Genomic DNA, 14,701 nt, shown 5'->3' with positions numbered 1-14,701 from the left:
AAACTGGTCTTGAATGGCGATGGACACTTCCGTGAACAACTCGTGACAATTTAGCTCCCAAGTTGAACACCGTAGCCTTAAACGTCGCCGAACCTATCCCACCGAAACCATTGACATTGATACGTGATTTCGGCCAACGACAATAGATCCGTCGGGTTCAGTGTGTCATCGAGGGCCGGTTTCGCGAATCAACGTACTCGTCCCGCACACGCGGCACGTTTCGTTCGATTTGCGTCACGATCCCCGACGCGTCGACCTTATAAACAACCATCAAGGATTCCATCGTGTCTCCCTCCGCGGACGCACGGTACGGGCCGCGATTTCTTTCCGTCGATTCCCGGTCTCTCGAGTCGTAAAAGTCTCGCGTCGTTCGATGAAGATAGGAGTCCTCCGCGGTGAACCCGGTCGCCAAGACTCCACGCATTTCGAGAACACGGAGTTCGACCTTGACTCCTCGATCCCGCGTTTACGTAGAGTGTCGTCGTTCGTTTTTCGAGTTCACTCTCGGTTTCGACTTTCTTTCCATGCTGTCCGCGATGTCGAGACTGTTGATCACGTTCTTGTTCATCTCTCGCGCGCAATGTATCCTCACATCAACGAATCTGGATTCCGTGTATCGGTACTTGTCCGGGTTCTCGGTCACGAGCATCCCGGACGTGACGCCTGCCTCGGACGCGGTGTACGATTTCATCGTGATCGGGGCCGGTTCCGGTGGTTCCGTGCTCACGAATCGTCTCACCGAGATTTCGAACTGGAGCGTGTTGTTGCTGGAAGAGGGCAAGGACGAGATCTTTCTCACGGACATACCACTGTTGGCGCCGGTTCTCCACGTCACCGACTACGTTCGACTTCACAAGAGCGAACCCGCGCCTCAGAACCGGGACGGTAGCGGTGGTTACTGTTTGTCGATGAACGAGGGTCGTTGCAATCTACCGGATGGAAGAGCGGTCGGTGGCACCTCGGTGGTCAATTTCATGATCTACGCGAGGGGATCACCCACGGATTACGACGCCTGGGCCGATCACGGGAATCCCGGATGGAGTTATCGCGACCTATTGCCGTACTTCATCAAGTCGGAGAATTGCAAGCTGCCGAAACAAGACGTTAGGTATCGTTCCACGATCGATTCTTTCACCGTGACGCGCGTGAATTCGAAAATTCAAAAATATGCACGAGTATCGATAACAAATCGTACCTAGTTACGACCTTTCCACGTGATTTGTTCATTTGTGACTTTTTATCGTTTCGTTTCATCGTAATGATTTTAACGAGATCGCGATACATTAGCACGGTTAAGGACCACTTGTACAGGGAGTGCAGTTTTCTATGCGCGCCATGAGAAGTTGGTAGAAGTGTATGGGATAATGTGGATCCCGATCTGTCGTGGATATATCAAGGTCTGGGGTAGATGTACCAATTACTGTCATTTTAAGCTTATCGCGTAACTTTGTGCGATTATTTTCCTAAAATGAGTTATTTAACCTGAAAGTCGTTCCAAATTGGAGCCCAACATTGATCAATGTCTATTTTATTTGCGAAGATTATCGAAGAATTTTTTTCGCGACTTAAGTTACTGTTAATTTAACGATCGAAGCCTTCTCTTTTCAGTAACTTCCCTAGAAGGTAATATACAATTTTGTTATACGGATAGAAAGGTTAATACAAACTTCCACACCATTCGATATCCCATGGTATGGTCGTAAAATGATTTTGCAAAACTCCTCGAAAATTTTTCTTTCAGAAACAAGTTCTATAAGATTGTACGACAAATATCATTGGAGTAAAATAATTGTCTGGGTTGACTCTATTAAATTTTTCTTTCATAAATAAATTTTGTGAGATTGTACGACAAATATCATTGAAACAAAATAATTATTTCGAATTAGGTCTGAGTTACCTACCAGAAAATTTTTCTTTCACAAATAAATTTTATGAAATTGTAAGACAAATATCGTTGGAACAAAATAATTGCTTGGGTTGACTCTACCAAATTTTTCTTTCATAAATAAATTCTGTAAAATTGTACGACAAACATTATTGGAACAAAATAATTGTTTCGAGTTAGGTCTGAGTTAGCTACCCGAAAATTTTTCTTTCACAAATAAATTTTATGGAATTGTAAGACAAATATCGTTGGAACAAAATAATTGCTTGGGTTGACTCTACCAAATTTTTCTTTCATAAATAAATTCTACAAAATTGTGAAACAAATATCATTGAAACAAAATAATTATTTCGAATTAGGTCTGAGTTACCTACCAGAAAATTTTTCTTTCACAAATAAATTTTATGAAATTGTAAGACAAATATCGTTGGAACAAAATAATTGCTTGGGTTGACTCTACCAAATTTTTCTTTCATAAATAAATTCTGTAAAATTGTACGACAAACATTATTGGAACAAAATAATTGTTTCGAGTTAGGTCTGAGTTAGCTACCCGAAAATTTTTCTTTCACAAATAAATTTTATGGAATTGTAAGACAAATATCGTTGGAACAAAATAATTGCTTGGGTTGACTCTACCAAATTTTTCTTTCATAAATAAATTCTACAAAATTGTGAAACAAATATCATTAGAACAAAATAATTGATTTCGATGCAACACCATTTAATTTCAATCGATTCGTTTTCCATTTTTTCTTTATTCTTCCTGGTAAGCGATCAGAGAGTATCCAAGCGAAAAGGGTTGAAACAATTTAGACTTTCCCGAAATTTTCACCACTTTTCAACATCCTCCTTCGAATCGTCGTGGCACAGGGTCCTCGAGGACAACTCTCCACGATTGTTTCGATACCCGTGTACCGGGTAATAATAATAATAATAATATTAATAATATTAATAATAATATTATTCTGATAATAATAATAATAATAATAATAATAGTATTAATAATATTAATAATTATAATAATATTATTCTAATAATTATAGTAATATTAATAATAATATTATTCTAATAATTATAGTAATATTAATAATAATATTATTCTAATAATGATAGTAATATTAATAAAAATATTATTCTAATAATTATAGTAATATTAATAATAATATTATTCCAATAATTATAGTAATATTAATAATAATATTATTCTAATAATTATAGTAATATTAATAATAGTATTATTCCAATAATTATAATAATATTAATAATACTATTATTTCAATAATTCTAATAATATTAATAATACTATTATTCTGATAATAATTCTGATAATATTAATAATAGTACATAGTCTTGTCGGTGATGCCTTCGTGCACCGTATCGTGCATCGACGTAAGAGTTACACATCGATGTACGAGTGAATGACGTCTCCATCGGTTACTTTTACACGGTGGCAGATGTCAGAGATTTCCACAGCACGATTTCGTAACGTTTCTTCACCTAGGTTTTGACATCGATTTTCTCGCACAGATTCCATGGTCACGGAGGATACCTCGACGTTACAACGTGCCCGTACGTCTCGCCACTGAAGGAACGGTTTCTACGAGCTGGCAGCGAGCTCGGCTATGACGAAATCGATTATAACGCCGACAGGCAAATTGGATTCTCGGCAGAGCAGCTTAATTTGCGGAACGGTTGCAGGTTCAGTGCCAGTAGGGCGTTTCTGCAACCGATACGCTATCGGGCGAACTTTCATCTCTCGAAGTACACCAGAGTAACGAGGATCGTCATCGATCCGAATACCAAGACCGCGGTGGGCGTCGAGTTTATTAAAAAGGGCAAGAAATCGTTCGTCTGGGCCAAAAAGGAGATCATACTCTCGGCAGGTGATTAGGGACTACCGGAAGAATATTCGAGGGGGTATTTTGGTAATCTTCCTCGAACAACATCGACTTCTTTACGATTTTTTTCCAGAGAAACCGTAAGACTTTTTCCCACAGAGTTCTCGCGCACGTGTTCACTCGTGTTTACCCTAACTTCACGAATTTTTACGAACGAAACTAATAAAAATTGCGAAAATTGACGAATTGAATTTCGAGGTTCGAATATCGATTGCTTCGCGCCATTTTTCACCTATAACGCGTTAGAAACAATGAAAGAAAACAATTAACGCAAAGAGAGATGTGTCGAAGATTCGATTCGAAGTAAGTCGATCGATCGAATCTCGAGATGTACTGTCGGCCGGTTTAAAGAATGCAGATTCGCGGAACACGTGTTTATACTATAGTACCCGTTTAGTACACTGCGATTACATTGCTCTCTTTAAACGTCTACAATTTCGTTAATTGTGCAAACTCGAGGAAATTCTTTCGTAAGAATATTTTAGAAGATTTTGAGAAAATATATTTACAAAAGAAAAAATTCATTTTTCGAATTCGGATCACTAGAATACCCCCTTGACGGGTGTTCTCTTAGTTATTCGCGCGTTGTTCACGATTTGCGTCCTCAGGTTCGCTGAATTCGCCGCAATTGCTTATGGTGTCCGGTGTGGGGCCCAGAGAACACCTAACGTCCTTAAATATCACCGTGATCGAGGACCTCCCGGTCGGATACAATCTTCAGGATCACGTCAGTATGTCGGCGTTGACTTTCCTCGTCAACGAGAGCGTGACGATCGTCGAGTCTCGACTCGCCTCGAACTTGCAGAACACTTTCGATTACTTCGTCAAGGGAACCGGTCCACTGACGGTGCCCGGTGGTGCTGAATGTTTAGCGTTCGTCAACACCAAAGAAGACCCTCCTAAGAGAAACTTACCGAAAAGGGTCGACAAGAAAGGTAGAGCAAATCACTTCGCAGCGAAGACGAATTGTTTCGAACGTGTCATTTCTGATAATAATATTAATAATAGTATTATTTTGATAATAATAATATTAATAATAGTATTATTCTGATAATAATAATATTAATAATAGTATTATTCTGATTATAATAATATTAATAATAATATTATTCTGATGATATTAATAATAATATTATTCTGATGATAATAATAATAATAATATTATTCTGATGATAATAATAATATTAATAATAATATTATTCTGATAATAATAATATTAATAATAGGACATAGTCTTGTCGATGATGCCTTCATGCACTAAAGCTTTTAATTCGGTTCAAAGATCCGGAAAATGCCTACGTTCCATCCGAGTACAATGTTCGTTCGAAATTAGCTTTGTAGTTATTCTTATTACGTATAATACACAACACGTCTTCGCTACGAAAAAAAGTCATCCAGGTAAGTCTTGGAGTATTTGATTTTCTTGTTCCATTGACGATCGTAGGCGTCCCGGTACGCTCTCTTGTGACTGGTCATCGACACATCGTGTGTATCGGTAAGGTTTCTTATGACTGGTCAGTGACCCATTACGTGTATCAGTAAGGTCTCTTGTAACTGAGAAGTCAACGCAGAGGCGTTACGGTAATCGGAGAAAGTTAACGTTTAAGCGCCATAGTGTCCGAAGCAAGTCAACGTGTTGATAGTCTACGGGAAACATCAACGCGTAGTGTTCACAGTCTCTGGAGCAAGTCATCGTGTAATGTTCACAATCTTCGGTGCAAGTCAACGCGTATTGTTAAGTCTCTGAAGCAAGTCAACGCGTATTGTTAAGTCTCTAAAGCAAGTCAACGCGCATTGTTAAGTCTCTGAAGCAAGTCAACGCGTATTGTTAAGTCTCTGAAGCAAGTCAACGCGTATTGTTAAGTCTCTGAAGCAAGTCAACGCGTAACGTTCACAATCTCCGATGCAAGTCAACGCGCAATGTTCACAATCTCCAGTGCAAGTCAATGCGTAGTCTTTATAGTCTCCGGTGCAGGTCAACGCGTGTCTGTAATATCTGAAGCAAGTCAACGTATAAAGTCTCCGAGGTAAGTCAACGCGTAATGTTCACAATCTCCAGTACAAGTCAACGCGTAATGTTCACAATCTCCAGTACAAGTCAACGCGTAGAGTTCATAATCTCCGGAGTAAGTCAACGCGTATTGTTAAGTCTCTGATGCAAGTCAACGCGTAACGTTCACAATCTCCGGTGCAAGTCAATACGTAGTCTTTATAGTCTCCGGTGCAAGTCAACGCGTGTCTGTAATATCTGAATATCCGTTTGAGCAAGTCAACACGTAACGTTCACAATCTCCGGAGCAAGTCAACGCGTATTGTTAAGTCTCTGAAACAAATCAAAGCCTAACGTTCACAGTCTCCGTAGCAAGTCAACGCCTATTTGTAATGTCTAATACCAGTGGACACGTAGCCGTACTATCCGGAGCAAGTCAACACTTAGCAAGTGAACACATGGTAAAAGTCTCAGGAGCAAGCGAACGGGCAGAGATAACAGTCGTCAATGGGTCGATCTCAACCCGGTAGCGTTAACCTGAGAACGTTTTTGCTTCTGTTCCAGTCTCTTCTCCGCCGAACGTGTCCTCCATCATCGTCAACCCCGGCTGTTCGAAATCCTTTCTCGACTCAACCGCCCGCAAACCGAAAGAAGCGGTCTCCGACATCGAATTGATTTTAGGAATAAGCGCGCTCACAGGGGACACATCCGGTAGCTACAGGGGCCTCCTCGGTTTGACGGACGAATTTTACGAAAAGGTTTTCTCCGGATACGAAGGCGCCGACGCTTTCACGATCGTCCCGGTGCTCTTGCACCCGAAAAGCAGAGGACGCATCACCTTGAGGAGCTCCGATCCTTATCAGCCGGCAATTTACAATATCAATTACTACGATCACCCAGAAGACCTGGATACTATGGTTCGGGGCATTAAAAAGGTGCTACCATCGAGTATCGACCGAATACTCGGTTATACCGCCGGAAGGATTTCTCACGTGACATCTTTTCTCATTTTTTTCGTTGTCGCGTTAACCGATCCTCATCTAGGACGCAACGTTTAGCTACGTGTTCATTCGAGAGTACAACTGTCGCAAGTTGCTCTCGAGAGTGTTTCTCGTCGATAGACATAGTTAGATTGCCTAACTATTAGGCATAGTTAACTTCGTTGACACGTTCCGTGCTTCTGTCTTCGAGTAGTAAAATTCTCGGTTCGATCCGATCGCGTACCAACGCCTCGAGCGGCCACATCGGTAACTATTGCAATCGTTACATGGCGACCGGCGACTCGATCGATAACGCGGCACCGATAACCGGTTACACCTTACAAGACTGGTAACTCGAATCTCAGACCGTGACAGATTTACGATCGACTGGATGGTTCCCCGAGGTTTCGGTTTCTCCTCGATATATGTACACGCGTCGAGTTCGCACGGAACGTGTTATGGCCGATTTATATCATCCGTTCCGGACACGGAACGTTACGGAACGATTCGACTTCGGACGAGGACAATGTAGTATTTCGACGGGACAGACGCGAGGATATTTCTTTCGTAGAACGGCCATCGTTTGGAAATGTTTTCAAATTTATCTTCAGAAGACTTATCCTTTTTTTTTTTAATATTAATAGCGAACGTTGGAAGAAATTTTTCCAGTTTTTTTCTATGAAGTTTTCCAGTCTTTGGAAAAGAAGTTTTCCAGTCTTACTTATCTTCAGAAGACTTCTCCTTTTTTTTTTAATAATGTTAATAGCGAACGTTGGAAAAAATTTTCCAGTTTTTTTCAATGAAGTTTTCCAGTCTTTGGAAGAGAAGTTTTCCAGTCTTAGTTATTTTCAGAAGACTTATCCTTTTTTGTTTTATTATATTAATAGCGAACGTTGGAAAAAATTTTTCCAGTTTTTTTCGATGAAGTTTTCCAGTCTTTGGAAAAGAAGTTTTCCAGTTTTTTCCGATGAAGTTTTCTAGTCTTTGGAAAAGAAGTTTTCCAGTCTTTTCCGATTAAGTTTTCCAGTCTTTGGAAAAGAAGTTTTCCAGTCTTTTCCGATAAAGTTTTCCAGTCTTTGGAAAAGAAGTTTTCCAGTTTTCTCCGATGAAGTTTTCTAGTCTTTGGAAAAGAAGTTTTCCAGTTTTATCCGATGAAGTTTTCTAGTCTTTGGAAAAGAAGTTTTCCAGTCTTTTCCGATAAAGTTTTCCAGTCTTTGGAAAAGAAGTTTTCTAGTCTTTTCCGATGAAATTTTCCAGTCTTTTCTGATGAAGTTTTCCAGTCTTTTCTGATGAAGTTTTCCAGTCTTTTCCGATTATGTTTTCCAGTATTTTCTGATAAAGTTTTCCAGTCTTTTCCGATGAAGTTTTCCAGTCTTTGGAAAAGAAGTTTTCTAGTTTTTTCCGATGAAATTTTCCAGTATTTTCTGATAAAGTTTTCCAGTCTTTTCCGATGAAGTTTTCCAGTCTTTTCCGATTAAGTTTTCCAGTATTTTCTGATGAAGTTTTCCAGTGTTTGGAAAAGAAGTTTTCCAGTCTTTTCCGACGAAGTATTCCAGTCTTTGGAAAAGAAGTTTTCCAGTCTTTTTCCAAACACGATGTTGTCCTACGAAACTTTACTCTAACATTCACTATTCACAAAAAAATCATTGGCTGGTAATGTTAGAAATATTCGTAACTCGTTACGGTAATGCTCACTTGAATTTCCCTAGAATTGTCTCGCCTAAATTTCAACGATTCATTCGCACTTAGTCAGTGTCTCGAGTTAAGCGTAATCCAATTCTACGAACAAGGACAGTGAACAACACTTCGAAGAAGCGCCGCGTGTGTTACGATGAGTCATCCGATTACAAAAATTTAAATTTATACGTACCTCTGCTTTATCTTTGTAATAATATTGTCGACGTATCGACGAGGTTGTCCCGATGAGAATGAGTCCAAGCACGACGCAAATTGGAGAAATTTTACCACTGTTTATCATTCTTACCGTTTGGAATATTTAATTTCGTTGGAAAAAAAAAATTCGACCGATTTAAGGTCGCGTTAGACTCGATTCGATCGGTAGAACCTCACCGATGGATGAGTCCATCTATTACAAAGATAAAGTGAGAAAATAAAAAATTTTGTCTAATTGGACGATTTATTGCAACGCCTCTGGCGTTCCTTTGAAACTCGAGATCGACCATCCCCACTCCACACACTATATTCGTTCTCGCTTATTTTCGCTGCATTTACTCTCTTTCTTTGTCAAGAGCCTCGAGACAATAACTGGAATAAAATCATTACCTGCTCGACAATAACTTCCAATTTACTTAAATTCAAACGAGCATAATAGTACCTACGACAATGTTTGCTCAAATGGAATCGTTTATGGTACCGTTTTGTGCTGCACGATCGACACGATAAGTTTCGCCACCATTTTTCAAGCATTTCGAATAACGAAATCAAAAACAGTTTCGAACTAAAATTTACTAGTATCGAAGAATTACAAGAAGTATTTATCAATCCACCCTCTACGATACAAAACCACAGAAAAAACCGCGGAGCTCTACACGTACCTCAATTTATCTTATAAATTTAAATAAACAATTTACCAATATTCGCCAACATCGAAATTTTGCCAATCCAAGGTTACTATTTGAAGGTTACTTCAAAGTAATCCAAAGGTTACTATTTACTATTTGAAAAAGTCACAATCAAGACAAGGTCACTCGTAAACCTTCCTTCGAAAGACATTATCTCCTAAAATAGTTCAATGTACCAGTACCGATATACAGATAATCAATAACCAATTTCGCGTTGAAACATTCTCACAAAACAATTTCTTTATTACATCACCGTAGCGTGAAAAATGGCGGCGAAACTCGTACGCGTACGCGCTCCGTAGAATCCAGTTTGAAATTATTTCTCAGTTTCTCGAAACGATCCGTTGATCGTTTAGTAATGTTAACGTTGACGACTCGTTAGTAATGTTGTTCGTGGTGTGTCTTAGGCGATAGAAGTGGCGTCCACCAAGTCCTTCGAGCGTTACAACGCGACGTTGCTGCCGGTCGCGTTTCCAGGATGCGAGCATGTTCCATTCTCGAGCGATCCGTACTGGGCGTGTGTTGCTCGCCACGTGAGCACGACCTTGGGTCATTTCGCGGGCACGTGCAAGATGGCCCCGAGGAGTAACTCGGGCGTGGTAGACCACAGGTTACGAGTGTACGGGATCAACGGTCTGAGAGTCGTGGACGCGAGTATAATACCGAGCCTGATCGCCGGTCATACCAACGCGCCGGTGTACATGATCGCCGAGAAGGCAGCCGATATGATCAAACAAGATTGGAGAGCTTTCAACGGAACCGAGACTAGTACTTTCGCTGCCTACCCCGGAGAATTGGAGAAACATGGGAAAAATAATCAACGGAAACGTTTTCGTCCAAAAGAATAATTAATATTCGGAGACACGGTTGTACAATCCGAGATTTTACGAGCGTTCTCGTATAAATTATTAACCAACTATATCGACCAACAGTCGATCGTCGCTAAAGGACTACATCTAGTAAATATTTTAGTTGCAGCGATCGATCGAGTCGGCGCGATCGATGGATCGTTCACTCACGTGTGTGTGTGTGTATACTAAACGAGAACGTCTGAAAGGAACAGTCGCGAATAAATAATGCGCGAACCGATTGTTATTAATCTATCGAGGAAACGAAGTCTATCTTTGGTAGCGGTGTCTCCGTCTTGACCACGATGGCGTCGGGTGGTTCGCAACGGATCGACGTCGGTTTCTGTGACCACGACTACGAAGTCGTTACGCGTCGAAGGACATTTGGTGTTGCTTCGACGAGTCCTTTGTGGTTGAACCGTCGGCTCAGAGGACCGTGAGTCGCGCGAGAATCGCGATGAGGAGGACACGAGAGATTCGTGTCCAGGATATTGCTGGAGCTGCGCCTGAAAATTCATTAACATTTCACTGTACTTTCCCCCTGAGCTCGATCAAAGATCTCGACGTGTTAATGCACGGTTAACTTTCGGGAGATTCAAGTAACGATGAAAGTCACGCGCGTGTATATCCACGATATTGCACGGTGCATTTCACTCCTTTTTCATTGGGTCAGGTTTTATTTTCGAGATCAGTGTAATCGAAAAAATAGGGGTAGGAAAAGTAACCGGTGTCACTATTGCGTAATAATTAGGTATACCGTCATAGTTTATGGTATACCAATACACTCATTCCTTCTCCCACTCTGTCTACACTGCCTTTCCTCGATCCTTAGTCTTCTGACCACGTTAATTTTTTTTTCATTACGCAGCTATGTAAGCTTCGACTAGTAAACGTGACCAACGTAGTCGAAAAGAAGCAAATTAAGTCTTGGTGTAGAAGCAGTGTGGAGCATCGTGCAAAGAAATGTGAAAAGTGACGAGTTTATCACTTGGTACACCGTACAGTAGAGTAGCCAGAAAAATAATCCCAATCCCATGTGTAAGAATTGAGAGACGTAACGTTTGTTCCTATCCTATTTTAGTCAAATATAACGTTACACCTGATATACCAATACAATAACTATTCTCACTCGCGAGACTCGGTTTCTTGTCTCTGACTACACTGCTCGAGACCCTGAACGAAAAGGATCTGGAGGGAGGAATCGTGGATAATTAACCGTGTACCTAACTTGCAACGAAAGTTAACCGCGATGTTACCGTAGAACCGAGATTCGAGAAACAAAAACGATTACCACTGTCGCTGTATCGGATGCAATCGCGCAACCCCTCCGTTATAGTGTAGTCCTTGGTGCACACGCAGATACCTGGAACAAAAAGAAGAAAAGACGCGTTTGTTCCCGTTGGATGAAAAATTCTAGTCGATCGTGCGTTGTTTATCCCGGTCGTAGTAGAAACGTACCGTTTACGCAATCGACGCTCATCACCTCGGTAAACGGAGAGTCCCTGTGCGTCTCGGTGATGCACTCTTTGTGGTTTTGACATCGATCGTTCAACGCTGAAACGTAACTGGTTGGTAATCGAGCTCGCGAACGGTATCGTCTACGAGATACTCACCGACATCCTTGAGACACACGGAACCCCGACGATGGAAATTCTCGACGCAGCTGCACCTGCCGTTAGTGTCGCACTTGGCGTCTTTCAGGAATAAACGACACTGAGAGTCCTCTTGACACGTTTCACCGACGAAGCTCGCGGCTTTCAAACACCGTTCGCCGTCGCTCGAAAGCACATGATCCACTTTGCACTCGCAGACGCCGACGCAGCTCGAATTCTCCGCGACGCACTCGTAATCGTTCGAGCATTTGTCGCCCAGCTCTGCCGGAAGCGCGGGAAACCTTCAGAGTTCGTCGTGCAATTTCTACTTACGAACAACGTGTGAACAATAATGGTGAAATCGTTTACCAACGCTCGGTATGCAGCCGTCGTTACGTGGATTCGGGTGATGCTTCAACGTGCATCGACAAAATCCTGTCACGCAGTAACTGTCCTTGATGTAGCAGTTCCGGTTCGTCTGGCAGACTTCTCCCAAACCTGCCCAACAGAAGAATCTCGATTCGTGATCGACGATCGGTATTTCACCGTGAATGGACACTTGGAATTCGTACGACGCGGAACAACGTACGAAGTACAACTTGTACGAAGTACGAGTAACCTTTAACCTCAAAGTGTTCGAATGTACGCTGGAAATTTTTTCCGACGAAAATCTGGAATGTCTCGGTTCGTTATCGCAATGAATAACAATAGAAGTATGAAACATTCGCCACACATGTGCACACTTTCTATTTCTCGATCCCCCGACGCCACTGTTACACCACACTCTCAACCTCTGCGTGTCCCGTACTGTATTGTAATCACTCATCCTTCCCCGCAAACATTCGTATCCTCGTTCACGATACGTTTATTGGAACCGACCTCACGGTCTCTGTCTTCGATGCAATTAGCAGTTGAACCGCTACAATATCGTGTAAGACTCGTGGGAAAGTAAATTAGGGCAAACATAACACCCAGGGATGAACCTTGTGCATATTCATCGTGACTAGTCAACTACAGTCAAGTTACATCGAGTTCAGTTCAGTCAGGTCCAGTCAAGTCAGGTTAGGTCACGTGAGATCACCAGAGGTCACCAAAGGTCACGTGAGGTCACCAGGGGTCACGTGCGGCCATGAGAGGTCATGTGAGGTCAAGGTCACCGGAGGTCACGGGAGGTTATCAGAGGTTACCAGAGGTCACTGGAGGTCATCGGAGGTCAAGATCACGTGAGGTCAAGGTCACCGGATGTCAAGGTCACGTGAGGTCTCGTGGGGTCAATGTCATCAGTGGTCACGGTGGGTTACCAGAAGTCACCAGAGATCACGTGAGGTCACGTAAGGTCAAGGTCACCGGGGGTCACGTGAGTTGACCTGAGGTCACCAAAGGTCAAGGTCACCGGTGTTTAAGGACACGGGAGGTCACTGGTGGTCACGTGAGTTTACGTAAGGTCGCGTGAGTTCCGTTTATCTCGTCCCATTGTCGGCTACCCACGAACCCAAAGACGTCCCTTCCTGCTGTGACGGGAAACCGTGGAAGATTCGTTCGGGCTTCCGGAGAGCACAGTTCATTTCTATTTACTGCTTCGCTATCGTAACGAATAACAGAAGTATGAAACACTCGCCACACGTGTGGACACTTTCCAATTTCTCGTTTATCGTGGGACGAGGTGTTCAATTTTTGCAACTCTCGACAGAAAAGGAACACCACGCGTTCCGGAGTCGAACCGACACGGTGTTCGAACATCGTCCGAGACGCGACGGTGGCGATCGCCACGGAAGTTCCAGATAAACGGGTTGCCTTATCCCGGGACGGGAATAATTGCAACGCGTCGCAGGAAGTCGAGTACACTCACCGACGGTCTCGTAACACCTTCCCTCCACGTAGCGGGAACCATCGGAACACTGACAGATCTTCTCTCGACACTCCGAGTACGGAGCGAAGGTCACGCGACATTGAACGTCCGCTTCACAGGGGTCTCCGATAGCGGTTGCCACTGCAAACATTGTAAAATTATTTTCTTTTTTCCAAGCAACCGGTAAAATTTCTACAACTTCCCCCCGTGTTCGTCGCGATTCTCCGCGTAGGAAGTTGCAAGAAATATTGTTCTTATTAGATTACACGACACTGCAGTTTGCTTCGCAGGGGTCTCTAATAGCGGTTGCCACTGCAAAAATTGTGAAATTATTTTCTTTTTTCCACGCAACCGGTAAAATTTCTACAACTTCCTCCAGTGTTCGCAGCGACTCTCCGCGTAGGAAGTTGCAAGAAATATTGTTCTTATTAGATTACACGACACTGCACTTTGCATCGTAGAGGTCTCTAATAGAGGTTTTCGCTACAATAGTAAATTATTCACTTCTTTCGCGGAACGGGTAAAATTTCTACAATTTACATCGCGTTCTCCATAATTCTACATAAGAAGTTGCAGAAAATGTTGTTTTTATATGGTTACGCGACATTGGACGTTGTTTCGCAAGGATCACTGATTGTGGTTGTCACTATGATAGTAATCCTTCGCAATGGATCTCTGATAGCAATTTTCGCTACAATAGTAAATTGTTTTTTCTTTCACGCAACGAGTAACAATTCTATCGCGTTCTCCATAATTCTACATAAGAAATTGCTGGAAATATTGTTTTTATTAGGTTACGCGACATTGAACTTCGCTCTGCAGAGGTCACTGATAGTGGTTGGAACTACGATAGTACCTAATTGTTTGCAAGGGTTTCTGATAGCAATTGTCACCGCAATAGTAAATATTTTTTTTCTTTCGCGCAACGAGTAAAATTTCTACAATTTTCATCGTGTTCTCCGTACTTCTACATAGGAAATTTCAGGAAATATTGGTTTTATTAGATCACGTGACATTGAACTTCCCTCCGCAGAGATCACTGATAGTGATTGGAACTACAATAATACCTAATTG

At 42.0% G+C, this 14,701-nt stretch overlaps 2 protein-coding genes across 5 annotated transcripts in view; one reads left to right on the top strand and one right to left on the bottom strand.

Annotated features, from left to right (window-relative positions):
• Nucleotides 1-384: 384 nt before the first annotated feature.
• Nucleotides 385-10,804, top strand: LOC143154033 (glucose dehydrogenase [FAD, quinone]). The gene is made up of 5 exons (XM_076325797.1): nt 385-1,108; nt 3,416-3,771; nt 4,395-4,793; nt 6,341-6,711; nt 9,746-10,804. Exons 1-5 carry the CDS (start codon nt 525-527, stop codon nt 10,184-10,186), a joined length of 2,151 nt encoding a protein of 716 aa, XP_076181912.1. The 5' UTR covers nt 385-524; the 3' UTR covers nt 10,187-10,804.
• LOC143153998 (uncharacterized) overlaps nt 10,151-14,701 on the bottom strand; it is a 36,470-nt gene continuing 31,919 nt past the window's right edge. For all 4 annotated transcript variants that reach the window (XM_076325749.1, XM_076325731.1, XM_076325722.1 and 1 more), the window contains 6 exons: nt 13,628-13,768; nt 12,148-12,276; nt 11,800-12,060; nt 11,645-11,740; nt 11,478-11,549; nt 10,151-10,692 (listed from right to left, as the gene is read on the bottom strand). In XM_076325749.1, the coding sequence (XP_076181864.1) occupies nt 10,613-10,692; nt 11,478-11,549; nt 11,645-11,740; nt 11,800-12,060; nt 12,148-12,276; nt 13,628-13,768 (779 nt within the window). In that variant the 3' untranslated portion in view covers nt 10,151-10,612. The remainder of the gene's footprint in view (nt 10,693-11,477; nt 11,550-11,644; nt 11,741-11,799; nt 12,061-12,147; nt 12,277-13,627; nt 13,769-14,701) is intronic.

This window comes from Ptiloglossa arizonensis, chromosome 1 (genome assembly GCF_051014685.1).
Source record: "Ptiloglossa arizonensis isolate GNS036 chromosome 1, iyPtiAriz1_principal, whole genome shotgun sequence".
NCBI classification, from domain to species: Eukaryota; Metazoa; Arthropoda; class Insecta; order Hymenoptera; family Colletidae; genus Ptiloglossa; species Ptiloglossa arizonensis.
The sequence above is the reverse complement of the archived record's forward strand: the minus strand, read 5'-3'. Positions and strand labels throughout refer to the sequence as shown.

Bases quoted from the DNA above. Each gene is read 5' to 3' on its own strand.
- LOC143154033 (XM_076325797.1), top strand. From the start codon at position 525: ATGCTGTCCGCGATGTCGAGACTGTTGATCACGTTCTTGTTCATCTCT. The intron at 1,109-3,415 runs GTATCGTTCCAC...TTTCTCGCACAG, and splicing joins CTGCCGAAACAAGACGTTAG to ATTCCATGGTCACGGAGGAT. The intron at 6,712-9,745 runs GTGCTACCATCG...GGTGTGTCTTAG, and splicing joins TGGTTCGGGGCATTAAAAAG to GCGATAGAAGTGGCGTCCAC.